The 24,319-nt window shown below is 41.7% G+C and overlaps 1 protein-coding gene across 2 annotated transcripts in view; it reads right to left on the minus strand.

Annotated features, from left to right (window-relative positions):
• Positions 1-863: 863 nt before the first annotated feature.
• Positions 864-24,319, minus strand: part of GAREM1 (GRB2 associated regulator of MAPK1 subtype 1) — a 221,605-nt gene continuing 198,149 nt past the window's right edge. Inside the window, exons 5-6 of one of the 2 annotated variants that reach the window (XM_082639970.1) lie at positions 7,423-7,589; positions 864-6,041 (exon numbers count right to left, since the gene is read on the minus strand). In XM_082639970.1, the coding sequence (XP_082496096.1) occupies positions 5,147-6,041; positions 7,423-7,589 (1,062 nt within the window). In that variant the 3' untranslated portion in view covers positions 864-5,146. Of the gene's footprint in view, positions 6,045-7,422; positions 7,590-24,319 lie in introns of both variants that reach the window. The other variant, XM_082639969.1, reaches the window with a different exon arrangement.

Raw genomic sequence — 24,319 nt, forward strand, 5'->3', positions numbered from 1 at the left:
CTCATTGTCCTCCCTGCCCTTCAACCCTCCCCTGAACAGCCCAGTAAGATAGTTTGAAGCTATTTCATGCTATTTTGAGTACAATAAAAGCTTAACCAGCCTCCACTTGCCAACTTCTCTGTAAAAATTACTGGTGGATGCTGCAGCGTGCTGCATGCTCATGACTTTCTCTAAAACCCTCTACCACATCTACTCACTGTTATGCTAATTGTAATTATAGAAATTAAACTATATATAAGCCAAAGAGATATGAATTTCTATTGTCTTTTTTTTCTGTACAAACATGTATTTTTATTAAAATTATTTTATTTTTTAATTGAAGTATAGTTGATTTACAATGTTGCATTAGTTTCAGGTATACAGTAAAGTGATTCAGTTATCTATCTACCTATCTATATTTTTTCAGATTCTTTTCCGTTATAGGTTATTACAAGATATTGAACGTAGTTCCCTGTGCTGTACTGTAGGTCCTTGTTATTTTATATACAGTAGTGTGTATATGTTAATCCCAACCTCCTCATTTATCCCCTCCCCCATTATTATTTTTTTAAAGCTCACTAGTCCATCTATATTTGTCTTTTGTCCCAACTCCTGACCACACAGGTACTAGATTCTCTTTGGTTGCCACCAGGTTACCTGGTTCCCAGCTTCTTCCACTTTCAAGAGCCATAGTCTTCAATCTCTTGTTAACATGGAGTGAGCTTGCAGTCTTCAGAAACCCTTCAGACAAGTTCTCTTCTCCTCCATGAGGATGGGAAAGAGAGGTTCTAGAAAACCACACAGGGGTCCAACTCACTGAGGAACGATTGCAAGAAGAGCAACTTTTAAAATTTCTTTATTTATAGACATTTCAGAACCATTTAAATCAACAACGATTTTTTTTAGACAAAACATACCATGTTTATCTTGAGGTACACATTGGGCCCATAGACAATGCTCTGGAAATAATGCAACTGTTAACTGGTAGTTAACAACCCCAGTTTTCCAAGCAAAGAAACTGTAAAGGTGGTTACAAAAGTCTTTGAAAAGAATATACCATTTTCATTTAAGTCAAGGAAAACTCCCAAATTTTTGACTAATTAAATTCAACTTTTAGGCTTAGCTTAAGCAATATTTTAAATGGAGCTTAATATGAAAATGGGAGAAGAGGTTTATAGCTAAGAAATGATCTGAGCCCTACTACATGAGATTGTAAACAAAGGAAATTCATCATCTGATAAGCTCATTACAAAACTCATAGCCTAAAAATTAGAGCAGCAAAATTACAGAAGATATTTGTATATACTTTTAACAGAAATCACATTTACCCTTTGTTTCTAGCTTTCACAATGAGACAAATTTTAAAACACCAAGTTTTGAAGACTAAACGATGTGATTGGACAAGAAGTGGTCATAAGAATTCCACACTATTACAGTCCCACAGAATAAAAATCCTACTTTCCATCATTTGCACTCTGGGCATCTTACTTTTCTTGCCCTAGCAGCCTGGTGCCATTGTATTCCTAGAAAAATAGTGGGAATTGGGATTAATGGTCATAGTTTCTGAAAGTCTTGTGTGTCCAACAGCAGATTTCACTTTTCTGGTGGACTGAAGTTGAAATTTTCTTTGAATGGTTCACAGTGGTCTTTGGAGAACTGTGTTTTTTTTCAGTTTGTTATTCAAAACGTTAACCTCATACTCTTTAGGCATGATGAGTAGTGACTTGTGTTACAGTGTGTTTGGAAAATGAAGAGCCCTCTATTCATCCACCCCCACCCCCTGAACTTCTCGAGGAGTTGTGTGCACGATGTGCAGGTGCTTCTGGAATGTTGGCAGAGGGTATTTACCCACATCTGAAAACAGTTGGAATGGACAGACATAATATTTCCCTGTAAGATTGTTTTATTTCTACGTGAAACAAGATAAACAGTGCAATTTAGTCGAATGGGCAGCTTGCTGCAACTCCATAAATGTGAATGTTCTATGTGGGCTGAAAGGGTCTAAATGTAAATTTCACAGTTCATAAAGTTGAGCAGCTCAACTTAAAAGAGAGAGAACGTGCAGGCATTTACGAGATTCTGAGAAAGAATTGATCTGTGTTTGAGCGCTCCGTCCCAACATGAATCAGGCCCACATTTTACATTTTAGCTGCTTGGTTTGGTTTATTGCTGAATTTCTTAAGGGAGGGTCACGATGGTTTTGGCCATGCATTTAAGGAATCCAAGAAAGAGTCCCGTTTGGACACTCTCCCCCAAGCACAGGGGTCAGTGCAGATTGCAGGGAACCTGCCAGAAGATGTCCTCAGTCTTGACCTGGTTGGTTAGAAAAGGTTCTGTATGCGGGGATCTCTATACACTGCTTTTCACTGCAAAAATCGCAGCTCAGAAGGGAAGGCCTGTTTCCTTCCTACCCCTGTTCTGCATTCCTTGTCTTGATTCTCTCTGGCTATGCATGCCTTGTCTAGTAAGGGCGCCATGTGGCTTTGCAGATACCAGAAGATACTTACTACCAATTAAAAAAAAAATTCCCATCAGTAGAAAAGAACACTAGTCAGTGGGAGTCAGAGATACTTGCTGCCTCCAATGCTTTCCAAGTTTCAATGGTCTTGTAGTTTTTCTTTTATACCCCGTTAATAGAGGCTGCCATTTCTTCCTTCTGTGGGTTCTTGAGGGACGGGGCACACTTAACTCTCCATACATCCAACTGCCAGGAGAGTTCATGTCTCTCTTACACATACCCAGTCTCAACAACTGTGGTTTTAAACATAAACCTTATGAGTTCCAAGAAGGCAGGAACTGTGTCTTTTTATCAGCCTGTCAGGTCATACTAGCATAGTGCCCGGCACACAGATGATGCTCAGTGAATTTTGAGTGTGTGAATGAAAGGCCATAGTCCCTGCCCTCAAGGAGTCTCTATGTTGCCGTCGATATAAACTCAACGTACATATGCCAAGACAAAAAACAAAAAGGACTTTGTGTCGAGGTTTTGCAAAAGAAAAAAAAAAAACAAAAAGAAAAAAAGATAAAAGGAATCAGTTGTTTATGTGGGGCAACTGTCACAGTAAACTCAAACCCACTCATTCCTCCCTCTTGAACTGAGAACAGCGTCCAAGCGCTAAGGATTCACGAACTGATTCAGCAAGGTTTTGCCAAAGAAAACTTGCAACTTTTCAACATCATCCTTTGTTTTTATTTTAAAGGAAAGTTCTGAGAGGTTAACTTTACCTAGGGAGTTGCCCCTCACACAGAAGGATGCTTTCTCAACATGAAATTCATGGAGGGGCTGCATGTCATCTGAGTGCAGTACTAGAAGCTTCTATATAAACTTGTCAGTTACTTTTGAAGAGGTGCTACAGTTTGATAGATTCTACAGGGTACTCTTTTATGGGGCACTTTTAACCTAGAGTATTTGCATTTTGGGAGACATGTTGGGGGGAAAATGCCTTTTTTTTAAAAAAAGAGATTTAAGATGGAAAATGAGAAAAGGTATCAATTCACCCCAATTCTAAACAATGAGATGGATTAAAAATATCTTGAACGCCAAGAAATGAAGCCATATATTGAACAGGTCTGCAAAACTAGACTGGTGGGTCTTGTCTTTCCATTTGTGTATTTATTCTGATGAGCAAGAAGAGTGGATAATAACATACAAGCCAATCCTGCAAGTCACACTGACACCTGGGTGGCTGTCTGTCCATCTCGAATGTGGGGACAGACTCTGGGGGAGACAGGGCTAGGGACGATATGCTGCTCGGAGAACAAAAACTTACTCTAAGATTTATATTCCTTCAAAAAGTCAAGAATTATGTTGATGCCATTATATTTTGGAGGATTTATTCACGTTTGACAAAAACTGTCAGACTGGGTCCTGGGATTGTTGGAATGAAAGTACGGTAATCATGTATTTTCTTTGGAAGAGAGGAAAGAAGAGATTTCTGAACTAAACAAGTACTGTTATTGATACTTTAAAAAATGATGCAACAGATGTAGCATGTATCAAAGCAGAGGATGGTATGTCTGACTTCTGAGCTCTCCTAAAGCACAAAGCATGTTGAGAACACCTGACACGCTCTGAGAAATGCTCTCTAGACCCCTCATCACCACACACCAGGAGAAGACCCTCAAACCCGAGAAGAATTATCACTCGACAGAAATGGTCATTTCCCCAGACACTGATCAGCATGGGAGTACTCTATGTAAAACCCAGCCTGTAATAGGTTTAAAATCAAACTTAATTCTTCGATACAGACTCTCTACTGATTTGTTCCCAGTTTTCTGTGATGGAGCCTGATAAGACTGAGCTTCGAGGGACAGGGCTCTGAGAACCTTTGGAATCATTCTGACCCATTTCCTAGGAGAGTCGACTTAATTAACGGCCCCAAACTTCAATGGATATTTGAAAGTGAACAGATGATGTTATCTAAAAGATCAGACTCATACTGATGTTTAAAACATACATTTGTATTGTGTAGATATACATATACGTATATATTCTGGTCTTTTTTAAATCTCTGCTCAGTAAAATTAGCAGCAGTTACAGATAAATTATTGTGGTCATGATTTATTATTTCTAAGGACATCATAGATCCTCTCTACTAGCACGTGACTTTTGTAAAATGCCTTTCGATAAAAAGATCCCCACCAAGCACATAACACTGCAGTGTCATTTCATATCACTAACATTTTCAGGCACAAGAGCAAAACAATTAGCATTGAGCAATCCGAACGACAGAGCACAGAATAAATTGTCTAAAGTTGATTCTCCCAAAGGAGGGAATTGTTCAAAGGTGGTGTGTTTTTTTTTTTTTTTCTTTAAAGATTCTTATGTCTTTCAGCTTTGGCTATTTTGTAAATAAATATCACAACTTCTCGCATAAACCTACTTGGGTAACAATTATTTCTCTGAAGATGCCTTTTGTCTTTTAGCAGCTGTTGAGTGTTGAGTGATGTACAAGGCACACCTCTAAGTGTTCTGTACAGCATTTTTATTGATGTACAAAATAGCCTGTTCACCATTCAAAATCATAATCTGCATAGTAAGAGTTTTCTCTTATCCCTATTTACAGAGAAAGTTTTTAGTGCAAAAAAATGTGAAACTGTGTCCCAGCCCTCCCCTTCTAGAACACACATTTATCTGTTTTGTTCAATGCTACCTGGGGTTATTTGGCTATATTTTGGGCCTCCAGCCGTTAATGAATTGCAGGATTTTCTTCACCTGCAGTTTGCTCAGTTTGAAATCCTCGGAGAGGATTTCTTCCGTGAGCTGAACAAGCAAGTTTCCGTCAATCTTTTCGGTCACAAAGAATGCTATGACGTCTTCGGACAACCCTATGAACCGCAAGGACTTGGACACTTCCTCTATGGAGAGTCCCGACAGGTCGGCAGGTGGCTGCCAAGGGGACCCGTCACCACAGGAGCGGGGGGCCAGCTGGAGGTGGAGGGGTGACGAGAAGGGGTAAGACATGGAGAAGATGTCCTGCGTGCCCTTCTGAACAAAGTACGGGTCCTCGGAGAGGTCCGGCGACCCAGACTCGGGGTCTTCCTCAGCACCATCAATTTGCAGAGGCAAAGGTAGGGTGTCGAGGGCGGGTTTCTCTTCCACTGGCCTCGGGGCCCTGGGAGGCAAGGCGGGGCATGAGATGCTCTGCTTGGCGGGGCCCGCAGTCAGGGTCTTCCCGCCCGTGCTCTCCAGAGAGTAGCTGGCCGACTTGGGACACCCTGGGGCACTACCGCCGGGCCCCGTGGGCCTGGGCCCGGGTGGGCTGGCCGCCAGCTCGTGGCCGTCGAGGTCGAAGGCTGCCGGGCAGTTTCTCTTGGGTGTGCCCGGCGTCTTCTGTCGGGGGTAACTGTAACTCCTGCTCGGATCCAGCAGGAAGTCGCTCCTGGTCTGGGTCTCTGACGCTCCCGAGTAATGATTAGGCCACGAGAGCCTGGAGGACAGAGCTTCAGCAGTGGGACTGCCAAACGGGGACTTGGGGTCCATGGAATCTGCTTTCACTCGGTTACACGGGTAGCAGGAAACGGGAGAGCTTTCAGGAGGACTCGTGTCACTTTTAGTAACGCTGCTTAAAAGCCAAACAGAGAGAGAGAGAGAGATGAGTGGAAAAAAAGGAAAAGTAAAATATCCAGCCTATCCTTATCCCATTGATGTCACTTCTGAGTAGAAAAATGTAGTTAGGCAACAAATATTGTATTTCTTATCGTAAAGTACCTGCTTAACTTCACTGGGTTTTTTTTTTTTTTTAAAGAATCTTTAAATTACTAAAACACAACTATGGATATGAAGATGCTGATTTAATATGCTATAGCAGAGATGGCAAATATATAATTTTTTTAACAAGAAAATCATTGTTAGTGGGTGCCTGGATCTTTGTGATGAGAAAAATCTTCAGCCTTGTTTGGGCTTATCACCAACAGGTGCTGTGATTGATTAGTGATGTCTGCAGTGGGCAAGGGTGGAGTGAGAGAGCAGTAAATGAGTGTCTCATGCTTGTCATTCTTGGGCTACAGTGACAGGACTACATCACCACCACCGATGACCTTATATCCATCCAAGAGTCTGAGGCTGGAAGAAATGTTTCCAATTAAATGCTTATTCTTGCCTTGGTTTCCGCACAATTGCGTAACATCACCATAAAGATTTAAATGTCCAGGGAACAACAAAATACCTGCCAAGGAGAGCTACTTTAACCTGTCACATGTGATCACACTCAGCTCTGGGGCCCTATCTTAAGAGTGACCGTGAAACCAGAGTGTGCTCAGAGGTGGGTGATGGGGGGACAGCAGGTGGGACTGAGGCTGCCTCTTGGAGGAGACTTACATCGTGGCTGACCTCACGGTTTCACAGCCTGATCAAGAGAGGCGGGGTGGACCTACATTTGTTTCTTTAGACCTAAGAAACAGTTGAAAGTTACATGGAGAGAGATTTCAAATGCACATAATGAAAGATCTCTAAAAAAATTTACTGGCACGTGCCAACCATGGAATGAGCTGCAGTGCAAAAGAATGAGCTCACATCACTGGGAGGATCCAGATGGACGTGGAAGACTGCCTTACAGTGATGGTCAGGAAGGGACTCCAGCACTGGCTGGAATTCAGAGTAGACAGCCGACAGGACCCCTGCCATTCCGGGGCCTCCTCGAGGGTGCTGTCTGCGTGTGTTGAAATCAAAGCGGAGATAAGTAGATGCCAGCCTTAACCACTGAACCCCTCACAGACTGTGCATCTTCCTAGGTCACTGGCTCTTCCATCCTAGCTCAGAACCAACAGGGCCCCATCATGCTCATCCAGTTAAAAAAAAAAAAATTTTTTTTTCTTTTTTTAAAAGAAAACTTCCTCTCCTACCACCCTGCCCAGGGGATGGCTCCTTGACACGGTTCTCAAGGACCGGGGACCTGGTTGATGAGGGAACCATGTGGAAGTGGGCCCTGGCATAGGACTTACATGTCGTGCAGCCCTGAAGAATAGTAGGACAAAGTGGGGCTGGGAGAGCGAGTCTGCTGCCGCGCCGGCTTGGCTGTGCGAGGAGGGACCGAGGGGCTGGTGGACTGAGGCTTTGCGCTGCGGGGCGGGACAGGCGGGGCGTTCAGGAGCCGGCATTCTTCCCTGACCTGGCGCAGAAGAGAACACGCGGGGTTAGTGACACTCGGACTACGCACGGGGCCAGCTCCCTCCCGGAGGGCCCAGTGGCTGCTCTTCTTACGTGACACCAGCAGGGGTGGAAGAAAGGGAGAGGAGACCTGAGCAAACAAGGACTGTGGGAGACAGGAGGCTGCCAGAGATGGAGCGATTTTGAAACGGTTTGGCAGATGCTGCAGAGATGTAGCAAGTAATGGGAAGGACAGCACGGTAAAGAGCCGGTGATATGTGAGGACGCAGGAAACGGGAGCAGGACGAAAATAAGGGCGTAAGTGATCACGATATTAATGAAGGATTCCATTCTCCTAGCGAGTTGTATTTCTTCACTGTTCAAACTGAATTCGATTTGCTACAAACCTTAGGGAACAGTGGACCTTGTCTAGTGTAAAGGCTCCTTCTGAGGTTACGGTCGGGGCTTCTCACAGGGAACTGTGCACATGAATCCCCTGGGGATCTTGTTTCATGCACATTCTGACTCAGTAGACCAAGGGTGGGGCCTGAGACTCTGCATCTCAGGCTCCGCATCTCAAGCTCCCAGGTGATGCGGACGCTGCTGGACCACGGACTACATACACTCTGAGAAACAAGGCGGCAGATAGCGTAACGAGGCAGCTCTCCAAATCCGAAAAATACCACCTCCCTCACCCTCCCTTCATCTTCACACCGGAGAGGGAGGCAGGTGACCTGTGCCATCCCTTGCCTGCCTTCACCCCCGCTTGTTTTCCATTCACGGTCGGCCTTCAGGATAAGGTTCTTTTTAATGAGGCAGATATTTTTATGTACTTCTCTGTGTCAGACAGCAGGGGGCAGTTTATACATGGTTCAGCTAGTCTACCCTTAACTACCTAGGTAAAAACAGAGCCAATTCTTACTTTGTAAAAAAAAAAAAAAACCACCCTTGCTTGCTTTTAGGCTGTGTTCCCACCCATTTTTTTTTTCACCTTTGCCTTCGATTCCTCTGTCCCAGGGGCTCTGGGTAATGAAGTCAATGAAACGGAGCTCCTGTTAGCTTTGGTTTGGAGTTTGCTTTAGACCAAATGAATTGGGCTCACGTTACACTGCGTCGTCTACCACTTACGCTGCACCCCGGCCCTCTAACTGGCTTCCGAGGCCTGATTCACTTGCTGGAGAAAACCAGATGTTAAAAAAGTCATGTGACCCCGGGGTGATCCGGCAAACCTGAATTCTAAGTAAAACAGAAGCCATTTAAAGTCTCAGCCGTTGCATTTCTCCCTGGGTCTGGGCATCACTGCTCCCACCCAGAGGACCCACCACCCTGGTTGTTGGGACCCACTGGCTACAGTTTTTCTTCTGCAGCAGCCCTTTAGGCTAAAACAAAATATTGAGAGCAGCAGATTCTCTTCTCCAACAGCTGCGGGCGTTCTCTTTCTGAGCTTTTCAAAAGGTGGTGGTGGTGAAGGAAATGAGGTTTGGATAAGGAAGTGGGAGGCTTGCTTGTAAGCTGGCCCAGGGGGACTCTTGCCTCACTTTGGGGTCTTCTTAAGAAGCTGGGAACCAACTAGGACACTGAAAAGTTCTGGCTGGATCACTCCACTCCCTGGCTTTTGGGAGCATATACTGGTTACAAAATAATAAGATATTGTGTCATCTTCCTTCTGTCTTGTCAGCGAATTGTATAGTAGCCAACTGTGTTTTTCTTTCTTGGGGAATGTCTTTAGAATCTGGGATGGATGGGTGCGGCTTTTATAGATGTGCTTGGTTCTGTCTATGCTTAGAATAACAGGAATCACGGAAAACGTAAGAAGATAAGGAGTCCGTCAGTTAACTTTTCCACTTTAAAAATAAACAATCGCTTCTCAACATGGGGTTAGAGAGAAGCATCAGGAAAAAGGGTTAAGGCTGAATTTGATTTAGAAATTTCTAAATTTTGGAATTAGTCATTAAATACATTTCATTAGGGACCACTTACCTAGATGTCAATTATGATATGCTGAGCTGTCGACTACACTGTGCATTTTAATTGAGGATCATCAGCTGACCTAGGTCTCGGAACACAGAAAAGCAGCCACTCGTAGTTGACTCTGACCTCTGGGAAGTCCTCTCTTCTCTTCTTATAACCCCAGACTCTCAAGGTTCCTGACATCTGGTTCTGCTCCCTCCTTCCATAACTGGACAGTCCTAAGCAGCTTCCCCATAGGTTTCCCGGTGACAGGAGGGGACAGGCGAGGCAGCAGTGAAAAGAAGCATTTGTGGGTCACAGGGCCCGGCTGACCGGAACATTTCTAGCTACACTCCAAACGGCATTTGGAATATGGAAAGCTTCTGAAATGGCCACATGACTCCTGAAAGGAGTTAAAGAACAAAGGGGTGTGTGTGTGTGTGTGTGTGTGTGTGTGTGTGTGTGTGTGTGTGTGTGTGTGTGTGTGTGTGTGTGTGTGTGTGTGTGTGTGTGTGTGTGTGTGTGTGTGTGTGTGTGTGTGTGTGTGTGTGTGTGTGTGTGTGAGGTTGTCAGTGAGAAGATACTAACATGAGACCAAAGAAAGATTTCTTCCCTTGTGATGAGGGGGCACTTTGGGTGTAACTGTGTGACTTCAATGGGAAAGAACTAGGCTTATATGAAACCCATTTTGGAGAAAAGGTAGTTAAAAACAAAACAAAACCCGACTTCAGTGGGACCCCGTCGGCGACAAGAATTCAGCTGTAACACTGTGGAGGAACAAAACTAGTGAGTGCTACACTGGGCAGCTGCGGGAGGGCGGCCCTCTCGGGGTGAGCACGGCTGATGACCCTGTAGATGCGTCTCCACGTGTTACTTTTAACTTGTTGCTGCAGAGGTGGATGCTCAAATGAAGTCATACTGCAGTGCATTTTATGGGAAAACTATATAGGCTTTGGGGGAATGTATACATTTTGGGGTTCAGAAGTGACACACCAACACACTGTGAGGGTTTGTTGTGCCATCTTACTTTCTATCTCTTACATCCTTTTAACAGTAATTATTCTACTTCTCTTTGCTTCTTGATTTGGTTCATCATGGGACATTTATATCCCAGAGAAATGTAGCTGTGGCTTGAAATGAATTTTATCTGACAATAAAAGGCAATTTATAAGACCAGATGGCCAATCACCCTATTTCCAGTTTTTCCTCATATTCAATTTCACGTTTAAGTGCTACATTTTCAGCACATTCCTTCTCAAAGTCTCAGCATGTGGCTTTCATCTTGTTACTTCCCATTTCCAGTGGCCCCCCTTGACTACTGGATAAAGTCCAGCTTCTCCTGTCTCCCACCGAGGCCTGCTGCAGTCTTTCTAGTGATTTCTTCTCGCTAGAAGAAATTATCCCATTTGATTCCATCTTCCTAGTTATTTCCCTTACTACTCCTCTATATGAATAAATGGGTCCATCCAATGGGGCAGATTCCGTGTCACCTAAACACACCCTGTGCTTTCCTGCCTCTCGCTCTGCTTTAGTTCTTACCGCCCATCCCCTCCTGTCACTTCCTAAGGCCCAGCTCTAACTGTTACAGGCGCGGTTTGGGACCATCACAAGTAGCCACCAGTACTTGTCATTGCTTCTGAACTCTGCCAACAGACTGTTTATATTTACCTACTTCCCATGTATATTCAATTAGCCCGAACGTGGAAATGGTAGGGACTGTCGTCATTGTTCTTACTGCTCTGTGGATGGCAGAGTTTGGGGATCTGTCACCTCTGGCACAAATATGGCGCACAGAATGCCAGGTGGAGGTTATCGGATGTCACAAAACAAATACAACAAGGCCCTTTTATTTTCAAACTTATACCAAAAGAATGCCTTTTATATTTTAATGCGGAGACTGTTATTGATAAGTCATCTGGGCTCCATGTTAATTTTTTGGTCTTCATATTGGTGTCAATCTAGGGGAAGAAAGGTGCCAGCAGACCTGGCCCCTATGACCGCCATCAACTCTGCCACCATGACACTGGACGTGGTGTCAGAGTGAAAATGACAGTATTTCTGAACTGGGAAATGTTGTGGCTTCACTGTCAGCACCCCATCCCACCGTCCTGTAACTCCTATTCTAAATGAGGATGTAATAGAACACACCGTGCCCGACACACCATGCCTGACGGACTAGAGCCTTTCTCTGCCTTTCAGTGCAGCATTTAAGACTGAACTTCAAGGAGCAGCGCAGGGCGAGGGTGAGGTACTTGGATTCTCAGGAGTAAACCTCGAACCCTGGTGCTAAGGGAGGGGATGGTGTTCTGTCTGAGGCAGGTGTTACTACCCATCGCGGATCATGGGTGACTTTTGCCTACTGGTAGGTGATTTCTGGTGATGAGTAGCTTGAGTGTTTACAGCCAAGCTCCTGGCACCTACTGGTTATGACGGGGTCAATGACCACAACATGGATTCAGGGAGAGCAGACTCCCACCCGTACCCAGAGCCTGGCTTCACAAGCAGTTCTCTGGTCTCAAGCCTTTCTTATAAGTGGTTTTACTTCCAGCACAGCCCTCTCATCCTTGCCTCTCCACAACAAGTCTTTCCCTTTTCTAAAGAAATGCTCAATGATTCAGTCTTATCAGAGATAAGATACCGCTACCCAGTGTTCAAGCAGCAGACTGTGAACCCAGAGCTAAACAGAAAGCTAATTTATTGCGAGGTGGAATTGGGAGTTCTGCTCTTTCTAGAACCATCACTTCTCTTTAGTCTATGACGCATATTCTCAGGGAGGCATATTTAAGTGACTGCCGTCTAACACACAAAATTTACTAGTGGGGTTTGAAGTAAGCTGTAGAAGGTGTCCGTCCTGAGGGCTAATGGCCGGGATCACAGGCACCATCTACTGCCCCTAAAAGTCTGAAGAACATTGTGTCACTTTCCCTTTTCCTACAAACGACATTAATTCCATTTACTATTGACTTGTTCAATTATATGCTGAGTGCCCATCACAGGCTCACTGAGCTGGTGTTGAGTAAAGCAGACAAGAATGAGTAGCCCCTGGAATTAGCTGGGGTGGGGATGGAGACCAACACACGACTGAGATAAAAATTGGTCCTATGCGAATAGAAGGTGAAATGAAGGTCAGCGGGAGCACCATGAATGATTCAGGAGGGCAGGCGAAGAACAAACTCACAGGAAATCATACTGAGAAAGTCTGGAGGAGGAAGGAAGTGTGAGTGTACAAAAGGTACGTGGGCATGAATAAACCGCCCGAACGACGCCCTGGACTGGGGGCTTAGAAGGCGAGACAAATCCTGTGCCACTTATCAGACAGACACTTAGAAGGAAGCACAGAGCTTGGGAGAAACCAAGGGGTTCAGTGTTGAAGAGAGTTCGAGCTCAATGTTCTACGGATAGAATCTGAAGTCCTGGTGGCACTGAGATCCCAGATGAGAAGGGAAGAGGGCTGAACCGCTAAGGGGCCAGTAGAGGAGGAGACCAAGGGTGGGGACCGCATCTCACTGCTCACGGCACAGAACAGTCCCCAGTGGTGTCAAAGAAGCAGATGGTGGGGAGGACGGCTCAGGAGAGGGATGGTGTGAAGATGGAACGACGGCAGGAAGTCAGGGCAGGTCGGGAAGAGGTGTGACAGTTAGCAGGTCACTGGGGACCTTAGTGAATGAAGCCGGAGTTGAGTGAGGGGACCAGAAGCAGATTCCAGGGAGTCAAAGCCAGAACAGGAGGCGAGGGTGGGGTTAGTGAGGACAGACCGCTCTTTTCAAGAAGGAAGGAAGGCGCTGGGAAGGAAGGCGGAGACAGCTACTAGAAAGGGATAGTGGATTGAAGGAGGCATGGCTTTTTTCTTTTTAACCTGGAAGAAACATGAAAACATGCCCGGGTAGGTACACGCACGCACGTAACCTGGAGGTTAAGTGCACACGGACTTCTGGGACGGAGAGGAGAACACATTTCCCCACTGCTCTCTGCCTTCACCATGCCAGCACTGGTCACGTAAAACCAGAAAAATAATCAATGGCAGCTTATTATCTAACAGTGAAAGCAAAGATGGACACACCCAATAAAATAAATGGCTTTGGAAAGCTTCGTGTTACTATGTGAAGGTGGTTGACAAAGTCAAAACCCACCTCCAACCTGTGGTCAGAATCTCGTGCGTCATGGAATGGTACTATTTATTTTCTGAATACTCTCCAGAAAGTGTAACTTGATTTCCTGACTCCTGGAATAGGTATTTAAGCATCCTTTCCCCTCCCCACTCTCCTCACAGCTATAAGTCTGTTTAGTTGGGAGGAAACTGAGCCCGGGGTGAAGGACCAATAATTTGTGAAAAATGGAAAACAAGGTCTTCTCCCTAAATAGCCACATGTTAAAGATAACGCATGAGAATTTATTACAAATACAAAGCTCATTATTGCATGGCTGGAAACAGGGTTAAATGTAAATGTTTAGAAGACAAAAATTCACACGTTACATACAATTAGAGTATTTTATACACGTATGAACTACTTTCTTCTGTGACATTATCTTTTCCTGACACTTCCTAGGGATTAAAAGAATACAACAAACAGAAGACACACAACATGCTTATGAAACTGCACAGTGTAGGAATGGGGGCTTTTTGGTATGATGATGTTTCTTGGAAAGTCTTAGTTTCTCAGAACTCCCTACTCATCTTCTATGGAAGAAATGACACTTTCACACCCCTTCACTAACTGGACCAAAGAGACAGCTTCGGAAAACAGAAAACTTACTATGAAATGTTCTTTGCTGAACTTCTTTGGGGGGAAAAAATCAATTTCATAGCAGCAATTATTCAACTTTTAAACACAAGGCAATGGATCTGGAGACACTTGCCGACGAGGCCTCACATTTCCTTGTCTACAGTCTAAAATCTGCCATCACATACCTGTGGGTGAAAATCTCGGCTCAAAGACCACACTGCTTGGAACTGTGGGCAGTCACTAACGGGCTTCGGCCATCCTCAGGTGGACTAAGGATCACTTTGTTTCTATGTTGACACTAATTCAGAAAACACACACACTATAGGTGAGCTTGATCTAAAACTGGACTCACCTTTACCATGAGTTTTCTTCTCTAAAAAGCTGACTTCAGGATAATGCCAGTGTTGCAAAGAAAGGAGTTTTGTAACCATGCTTCCCTGAACTTTGTAACTTTGCCTTCACTACATGCCCTCTGCCCTGTATTTTACATTTCTTCCCACACTCCCTCTCCCAGATAACAAAATCATTACAGCCTTAAGAAATCTTATTTATAAAGAGGCTTTTATACAAAGAGTTCACAACCCTGTCACATACCCATCAGGGGTATTTTCAGCCAAACAGAAATTAAAGTTTTACAATGACAACATGGCAATAAATGAACATCTATCTGATGAATTACGCCACAGCAGATGTGATTTACAGTTGAAATCCTGATTCTCAGATGTGTGCGTTTCTTTTTCCCCATTGTGTATGCGGATGATAAGGACCTAAGGCAGGCCTGGGTCTGCAATGGCCTCCAGCCTCCAGGCCTCAGGCAATGGAGTCAAGGCGGAGGGCACAGCAGGCCGCTACTGGGAAACAAGAAGGGCACGCAGTTCTGAAAAGAATACTTGTTTAAGTTCCAGGGTGCTTCCCTGGACTCCAAAGAAAGACTATGCCATTGGGGCAGAGAATAAAGACCTTTTCTGAGCAAGGAGTATAATGCATGATAGATATATTTAAATAGTATATAACTTTCCCATTAATGTGATTTTGTGCAAATGGTAAACCCAGGAGTGCAGATTTGAAACAAGGGCTATCCCATAGAATGTTACAATGACTTTATTAACATTCTAATCACTGAGACTTTCGGCAGACACAGGAGAAAATTTCTTGGCCTAGAAGGTTTCATTTAAAAATAAATAACCTATACAAAACCAAAGGCAATTAGTTTCAAAATTACCAAAACACAGTAATAATTCAGTCCTTATTTCAATTAACAAATGGGAAACATAGGTATGGCTTGCTTACAGAGTACTCCTCAAAAGCTGTAATTAAAATTAATTAAATGTCAGATGCCTTAGGAGACTGCATTAATTAGTGGAATCCTGAGTGAATCCTTTTGTAGAGAAATTATTTTGAAAAGTAAATAATCACTTCCAGATTAATCTTTTTATTACCTAAATTTGACTATCAATACACCAGGTTTATTTAAGAAAATCTCTCCTTTAGTGCCTTCTCTAATATATATTTTTTAGCTTTAATTTATATCACTTAAAATTTTTTTTTACTGGAGTGTAGATATACTATACCTATTTTAGATATACTAGTGTATGTTAATCCAAAGCTCCGAATTTATCCCTCCCCCCTTGTCTTCTCTAATATTAATAGTCAGTAGGAGAAAGCCCAAAGACAAAATAAAAATTCAGAGTAGAATCAATTCTTTTTTTAAAAATTTATTTTATTGAAGTATAGTTGATTTACAATGTTGTGTTAATTTCTGCTGGGTAGCAAAGTGATTCAGTTATACATGTATGCACACATTCTTTTTCATATTCTTTTCCATTATGGTTATCTCAGGATATTGAATATAGTTCCCTGTGCATACAGTAGGACCTTGTTGTTTATTCTATACATAATAGTTTGCATCTGCTAATCCGAAACTCCCAATCCGTCTCTCCCTACACCCCTCCCTCCCACTTAGAAACCACAAGTCTGTTCTCTGTCTGTGAGTCTGCTTCTGTTTTGTAGATAAGTTCATTTGTGTCATATTTTAGATTCCACATATAAGTGATATCATATGGTCTTTGTCTTTCTCTTTCTGTCTTACTTCACTTAGTATGATCTCTAGGTCCATCCATGTTGCTGCAAATGGCATTATTTCATTTTTTTCTTTTTAATAACTGAGTAGTATTCCATTGTATATACGCACCACATCTTTTTTATCCATTCATCTGACAATGGACGTTTAGGTTGTCTCTGTGTCCTGGCTATTGTGAACAGTGCTGCTATGAACATAGGGGGACATGTATCTTTTTGAATTATAGCTTTGTCTGGATATATGCCCCAGAGTGGGATTGCTGGATCATATGGCAACTCTATTTTTAGTTTTTTGAGGAACCTCCATATTGTTTTCCATAGTGGCTGCACCAATTTACATTCCCACCAACAATGCAGGAGGGCTCCCTTTTCTCCACACCCTTTCAGCATTTGTTGTTTGTAGATTTTTTAATGATGGCCATTCTGATGAGTGTGAGGTGATACCTCATTGTAGCTCTGATTTGCATTTCTCTAATAATTAGCGATCTTGAGCATCTTTTCATGTGCCTGTTGGCCATCTGTATGTCTTCTTTGGAGAAATGTCTACTTAGGTCTTCAGCCCATTTTTCGATTGGGTTGTTTGCTTTTTTGTTGTTGAGTTGTATGAGCCGTTTGTATATTTTGAAAATTAAGCTCTTGTCAGTCACATCATGTGCAAATAGTTTCTTCCAGTCTGTAGGTTGTCGTTTTATGGTTTCTCTTGTTGTACAAAAGCTTGTAAATTTGATTAGGTCCCACTTGTTTATTTTTGCTTTATTTCTACTGCCTTGGGAGACTGACTTAAGAAAACATTGGTATGATTTATGTCAGAGAATGTTTTGCCTACGTTCTCTCCTAGGAGTTTTATGGTGTCATGTCTTATATTTAAGTCTTTAAGCTATTTTGAGTTTATTTTTGTGTATGGTGTGAGGGTGTGTTCTAACTTCATTGATTTACATGTGGCTGTTCAACTTTCCCAACATCACGTGCTTAAGAGACTTTTTTTCCCATGTTGTATTCTTGCCTCCTTTGTCAAAGATTGCCTGTAGGGGTGTGGGTTTAATTCTGGGCTCTCTATTCTGTTCCATTGATCCATATGCTGTTTTTGTGCCAATACCACACTGTTTTGATTACTGTAGCTTTGTAGTATTGTCTGAAGTCTGGGAGGGTTATACCTTCAACTTTGTTTTTTTTCCTCAGGATTTCTTTGGCGATTCTGGGTCTTTTGTGATTCCATATAGATTTTAAGATTATTTGTTCTAGTTCTGTGGAAAATGTCATGGGTACTTTGATAGGGATATCCATTACATGGGTAGATTGCTTTGGGAAGTATGGTCATTTTAACAGTATTAATTTTTCCAATCCAAGAGCATGGGAATATCTTTCCATTTCTTTGAATCATCTTCAATTTCCTTTATTAATGTTTTATAGTTCTCAGCATACACGTCTTTCACCTCCTTGGTCAGGTTTTTTTTTTTTTAAGATGGACTTTTAAAAACAATTAATTAATTAATTTTTTTTGGCTGCGTTGGGTCTTAGTTGTGGCATATGGGATCTTCTTGTTGTGGCGCATGGGCTTAGTTGCCCCGCAGCATGTGGGATCTTAGTTCTCTGACCAGGGATTGAACTGGCGCCCCTTGCATTGAAGACGGATTCTTCTACTGGACCACCAGGGAAGTCCTGGTCAGGTTTATTCCTTTTTTTTTTTTTTTTTTGATGTGCTTAGAAGGACTTTTTTTTTTTACATTCCCTTTCTGATATTTCATTTTTAGTGTAAAGAAATGCAACAGATTTCTGTATGTTAATCTTATATCCTGCTACCTTGCTGAATTTGTGTATCAGTCTAGTAGTTTTTGTGTGGAGTCTTTAGGGTTTTCTATATATAGTATCATGTCATCTGCATATAATGACAATTTTACCTCTTCTCTTCCAGTTTGGATAACTTTTCCTTTTCTTGTCTGACTGCTGTGGCTAGGACTTCCAACACTATGTTGAATAGAAATGGTGAGAGTAGGCATCCTTGTCTTGTTCCAGAATTTAGTGGGAAGGCTTTCAGCTTTTCACTGTTGAGCATTATACTGCCAGTGGGTTTGTGGTAAATAGCTTTTACTATGTTGAGATATGTTCCCTCTGTACCCACTTTGGTAAGAGTTTTTGTCGTGAAAGGATGCTTTTTCTGCATCTACTGAGTGATCATTTGGTTTTTGTATTTTCTTTTGTTGATGTGGTGTATCACATTGATTAATTTGCTATGGTGAACCATCCTTGTGACCCTGGGATGAATCCAACTTGGTTGTGGTGTAAGATCTTTTTTATGTGTTGTTGGATCTGGTTTGCAAATATTTTGTTGAGAATTTTTGCATCTATATTCATCAAAGATATTGGCCTGTAATTTTCTTTTTTGGTACTGTCTTGGTCTGGCTTTGGTATCAGGGTGATGGTGGCTTCATGGAATGTCTTTGGACATACATTCCCTCCTTCCTCTTCAGTCTTCTGGAAGAGTTTGAGAAGAATCAGTATAAGTTTTTTCTGTGTTTGGTAGAATTCACCTGTGAAACCATCTGGTCCTGGACTTTTGTGTGTAGGGAGTTTTAAAAATTACAGACGCTATTTCACTTCTAGTGATCTGTCTGTTCAAATTATCTGTTTCTTCTTGATTCACTTTTGGTGGGCTGTATGTTTCTAGAAACTTGTCCATTTCTTCTAGGTTGTTGAATTTGTTGGCATATAATTGTTCATAGTATTCTCTTATTTTATTTTGTATTTCTGCGGTATCAGTTATTTCTCCTTTTTCATTTCTTATTTTGTGTATTTTGGTCCTCTTTCTTTTCTCCTTGGTGAGCCTAGCCAGAGGTTTGTCCATTTGTTTACCCTTCAAAGAACCAGCTCTTGTTTTTTTTGATTTTTTTCTATTGTTTTTTAAATCTCTATTTTATTTATGTCCCCTCTCATCTTTATTTCCTTCCTTCTGCTAACTTTACATTTGGCTTATTTTTCTTTTTCTAATTCTTTTAGGTGGTAGGTTAGGTTGTTTGAGAATTTTCCTGTTCTTTGTGGAAGGCATGTATCACTATGAACTTCTAAGAACTGCTTTTGCTGCATCCCATAGATTTTGTATGGTTGTGTTTTTATTTTCATTTGTATCAAAGTATTTTTTGATTTCCTCTTTCATTTTGTTGTTCACCCACTGTTTTTTTAGTACCATGTTGTTCAGTCTCCATGTAATCATTTTTTTCTTATTTCTTTTCCTGTGGTTGATTTCTAGTTTCATGCCATTGTGGTCAGAAAAGAAGCTTGAAATAATTTCTATACTCTTAAATTTGTTGAGGCTTGTTTTGTGCCCTTGTATGCGGTCAACCCTAGAAAATGTTCTGTGTGCACTTGAAAAGAATGTGTATGCTGGTTTTTTTCTGGATGTAATGTCCTGAAAAATATCAATTAAGTCTAACTGTTCTATTGTATCCTTTAGGATCTCTGCTGCCTTACTGATTTCTGTCTAGAAGATGTGTCTATTGATGTGAGTGGGGTGTTAAAGTCTCCTACTGTTATTGTATTCCCATCAATTTCTTCCTTTATGTCTATTAGTATTTGTTTTATGTATTTGGATGCTCCTATATTGGGTGCATATATTTTGAGGATGTAATATCCTCTTCCTGTCTTGATTCCTTTATCACTATATAGTGTCCTTCTTTATCTTTATGGCCTTTGTTTTAAAGTCTGTTTTGTCTGACATGAGTAGTGCAACCCCCACTTTTCTGTCATTTCCATTTGCATGAGATATCTTTTTCCATCCCCTCACTTTCAGTCTATGTGTGTCCTTTGCCTTAAAGTGGGTCTCTTTTTTATGTGTTGCCTACAATAAGCAGCATATTATAGGCTCTTGTTTTTTAATCCAATCTGCCATTCCCCTGTCTTTTTTTTTTTTTTTTTTTTTTTTTTTTTTTTGCGGTATGCGGGCCTCTCACTGTTGTGGCCTCTCCCGTTGCGGAGCACAGGCTCCGGACGCGCAGGCTCAGCGGCCATGGCTCACGGGCCCAGCCGCTCCGCGGCATATGGGATCCTCCCGGACCGGGGCACGAACCTGTATCCCCTGCATCGGCAGGCGGACTCTCAACCACTGCGCCACCAGGGAGGCCCTCCCCTGTCTTTTGATTGGAGCATTTAGTTTACTGACACTTAAAGTAATTACTGATAGATATCTATTTATTGCCATTTTAAACCTTGTTTTCCAGTTGATTTTGTATTTCTTCTTTGTCCCTTTTTCTTTTTGTGGTTTATGATTTCCCGTTATATTATGCTTGTGTTCTCTTCTTTTTGGTTTTTGTAGATCGATTTTATGTGTTGATTCGTGGTTACCTTGTTTTTCAAGTATTTTAACCCCTTCCTATCTACTTGCTTTTAGACTGGTAGTCATAAAGGCTCAAACACATTCTAAAAAAAAACTAACAAAAAAGTCTACATTTTATTACTCTCCTCTCCCACATTTTATGATTTTGATGTCCTCGTTTACATTTTCATATTTATCCTTTTGCTGTTCATTGTGGCTGTCATCACTTTCACAAAAATCTTTCTAATTTTTTAAAAAAATCTGTCTACTGGCTTAAGTGATTTACTTTCCAATTGTGATTTTCTCTTTCCTATACCTTCTTGCTTCTCTTCTACTTAGAGAAGACCTTTCAATATTTCTTTTAGGATAGGTTTAGTATTGCTGTTTTCTTTTAGTTTTTGCTTGTCTGAGAAATTCCTTATCTCTCTTTCTATTCTAAATGATAATCTTGCTGGGTAGCGTATCCTAGGTTGCAGATTTTTCCCTTTCAGGACTCTGACTATATCTTGCCATTCCCTTCTGTCCTGCAAACGTTTCTATTGAGAAATTAGCTGATAGCCTTATGGGGGTTCCCCTTGTAATTAACTCTTTGTTTTTCTGTTGCTGCTTTTAGAATCCTCTAACTTTTGCCATTTCTATTATAATATGGCTTGGTGTAGGTCTGTTTGGGTTCATCTTGTTTGGGACCCTCTGTGCTTCCTGTGCCTGGATATCTGTTTCCTTCTTTAGGTTTGGGAAGTTTTCAGCCATAATTTCTTCTAACACATTTTTGAACCCCTTTTCTCTTTCTTCTCCTTCTGGGATCCCTATTATGTGTAGATTGGCAAGCTTTATATTATCCCATAGGTTTCTTATTTTGCTTTCATTTTTTTTCCCCCAATTTGGCTTTCTGTGTTCTGATTGGATGATTTCCATTATTCTATCTTCCAGAACACTTATTCGTTCTTCTGCATTATTCAATCTGCTATTCATTGCCTTTAGCTCAGTCAGTTTTCATCTCAGCAAATGTTTTCTAATTTTTCCTGGCTCCTCTTTTATAGTTTCTAGTTCCTTTTTACAGTAATCTGCATTCCTATTGATAGCCCTTCTTAATTCCTTCAGTATTTTCATTATCTCCTTTTTAACTTGGTGTCTATTAGACTGAAGAGGTCTGTTTCATTGTTTGTTCTTTCAAGGGAATTCTCTTCATCTTTTAATTGGGAGTGTTTCCTCTGCTTCTTCATTTTACTTATATTTCTCTTACTCTATGAATTTAGGAGAAACAATTATCTACTGTGGTCTTGGAGGGCTATTTTTATGTGGGAGCATCCTGTGTATCCTGGGTTGGTTTAATATTTTTGGTGCAAGGGCTGTTTGTAGTATGCATGTCCTGCCGCCTCTTTCCTCAGTGTTTGCTGGCTGTACAGTAGAATTAATTCTTATAGCTCAATTCTTAAAAATCACTTCTCTCGGTTTTTAAACAATACATTTTTATGACTTTTTCTTAATTTGGGTAGTCTTGTAGGTGCCCTCATTCTGTAGGGTGGACACATCCAGGTGTGACACCTGGTAGCACCATGACCTAGCCTCACCATGCCTAATGGAATTAGTCAAGGCAACTTCTCAGCTTTAATAATTTCTAGAGAGGTTTTCCTAGGAATTTGTTTCTTGACACATATTTGTAGCTGTAGAACCACATGTGGCTTTTTCATAGGTACTCTATAGTTCTACAAACCCCCCAAATCGCCCATGAAAGGATTACATATTATTGGGGCCCACAGGATGCTGAGCATTTCTGTAGCTCTTTTCTTGGTTTATCATGATTACAATTTTGGCTCCACAGGTAGGTAACTATAACACATAACACCTAGCTTATCAAGCAGACATTTTAAAAGTCAGATGAAAAGAACGTTTTGCTACTTTTCAAGCCTGTTAGGATGAACTTTTGGAATGCGGGGATGACTGTCCCCTGCCTGTGTGCCAGGGCTCTCTGCTGGTCTGTCTGTGGAGGTAGGTGTCCTTGTCCCCATCAGCTTCCACGACTCTCTGGAGAGGCCTTATACCTTAGGCAAGGAAGGACAGGGGAAATAGCCTCCAAAAAATTATTTTCTATCTAACCCTAAAAAAGAATGCATCCCATATTAAGTTACTGCTACTATTTATTGACTGCTTACCAAGTTCCAGGGAAAACTGCCAAGTACTTTGTCTAATACAATAATGCAATGAAGACACTGTTTATTAATTGCCACAGGAACTGACTCAGAAAGTTAAACAGTTTGCCCAAGTTGTGAAGCTATGAAGCTACTAAGTGGCAGAATGAGGATGCAAATCCACGTGTGGCTCTTAGACATGATGTTTTGTGCCTCTAATTATCCATCACATAGTGTGGCAGATCACTCCTCTCTGCTCTCAGTGAAATTCCACTGAGAAGGAAAATGAAGACTCTCAGGATGCTTGGTGTCCCCTTCCATTTTCTCATCAGCTGCTCAGTCTGCAGATTCAGACTTATGGATAGTGCAGTCTTTTCAGGCACCTACTGAACTAAGTGCAGTGTAGATCTGGATTACATTCGCCCTTTATGTCTTATTTTTCTCAAACATCAATAAAACAGTGTGCTCCATTACAGGAACTTTATTTATGATGGACTTCAGTCTTATAACAATGAATGTATGCCACCACAATCCATCTTACAATTCAGCCCCTACACCCTGCTTCTCATGTTGTCATTGTCAGGAGGCATCCTGTCACTCCCAAAGGTTAACAAATTCTTCATCCATACTGCAGTAAAATTTGCTTTAAACCAGTGGTTTCAACCTAGAGCTCCTTTTATGATTTTTCTTTCATGATCTCAGGAATCGCTGCCACGTTAACATCCAACCAAGAGTGAATGCACTTTTTTTTTTCTGTTACTAAAGACAGACAGAGGACATTAATTAATCCCTGGGTTCTGGGGTCCTCAGGTTTGATACTACTGCACACATAGCTAGAGAAGAGTTATGATCCAGTAGTTTTGATACTGATTTGTAATTTACTGCATTGACCAGAATAGTCTGAGAGTCAAACATTCTATTTATAGAATTCCATGTAATATCAAGCCTTCCCGTCACTGCTCTCCAAAACGGCATCTTCCAAAGAGGAAAAAAAAAAAAAAAGCACCAAAAGAAAGGCAGCTCTTGAAGACTGTCACTTGTAGAGTGTATCTGGGTAAATATTTTAGACATTATCAGCCAACAGCCAGAAAATTAAAATTATGGAATGAGGCCCACAATGTTACGAAATAGAGGATGTGTTTGGAACATATGAACGAATTAAGGATAACCCACTGAAGAGGAACTGTCAGGTCATTCTGATTTGAGGGCACTTTGCACAATTTTAAAAAATGAAAATGTCACCACTCAGTGAGCTGGGCAGCTCCCCAGCTTGCGCTCATCTGCAACAATTTCTCTTCTGTGCCTGGAACCAGGAGCTGTTTACTCTTCCCTGGGATGTTCCAGTTAGGGGGGGTATAGCCTCTTATTCTTGGGAAAGGTAAGTGGCAGCGTTTTGTGTTTAAAGAAAAAAACCTTTGTATTTAACGATCTTTACAAAGGTACATACTAGGGCATAATTCTAAGTAGCCACATCAAGTACAAAGTATATTAACAGGGCTAAACTGATCACTCCTCCACTGAGGATTTTCTGTTTGGCCCCACAGCCTAGTTTTCCATTTTAGGA

Source organism: Mesoplodon mirus, assembly GCF_964341445.2.
Source record: "Mesoplodon mirus genome assembly, chromosome: 13".
Classification (NCBI taxonomy): domain Eukaryota; kingdom Metazoa; phylum Chordata; class Mammalia; order Artiodactyla; family Ziphiidae; genus Mesoplodon; species Mesoplodon mirus.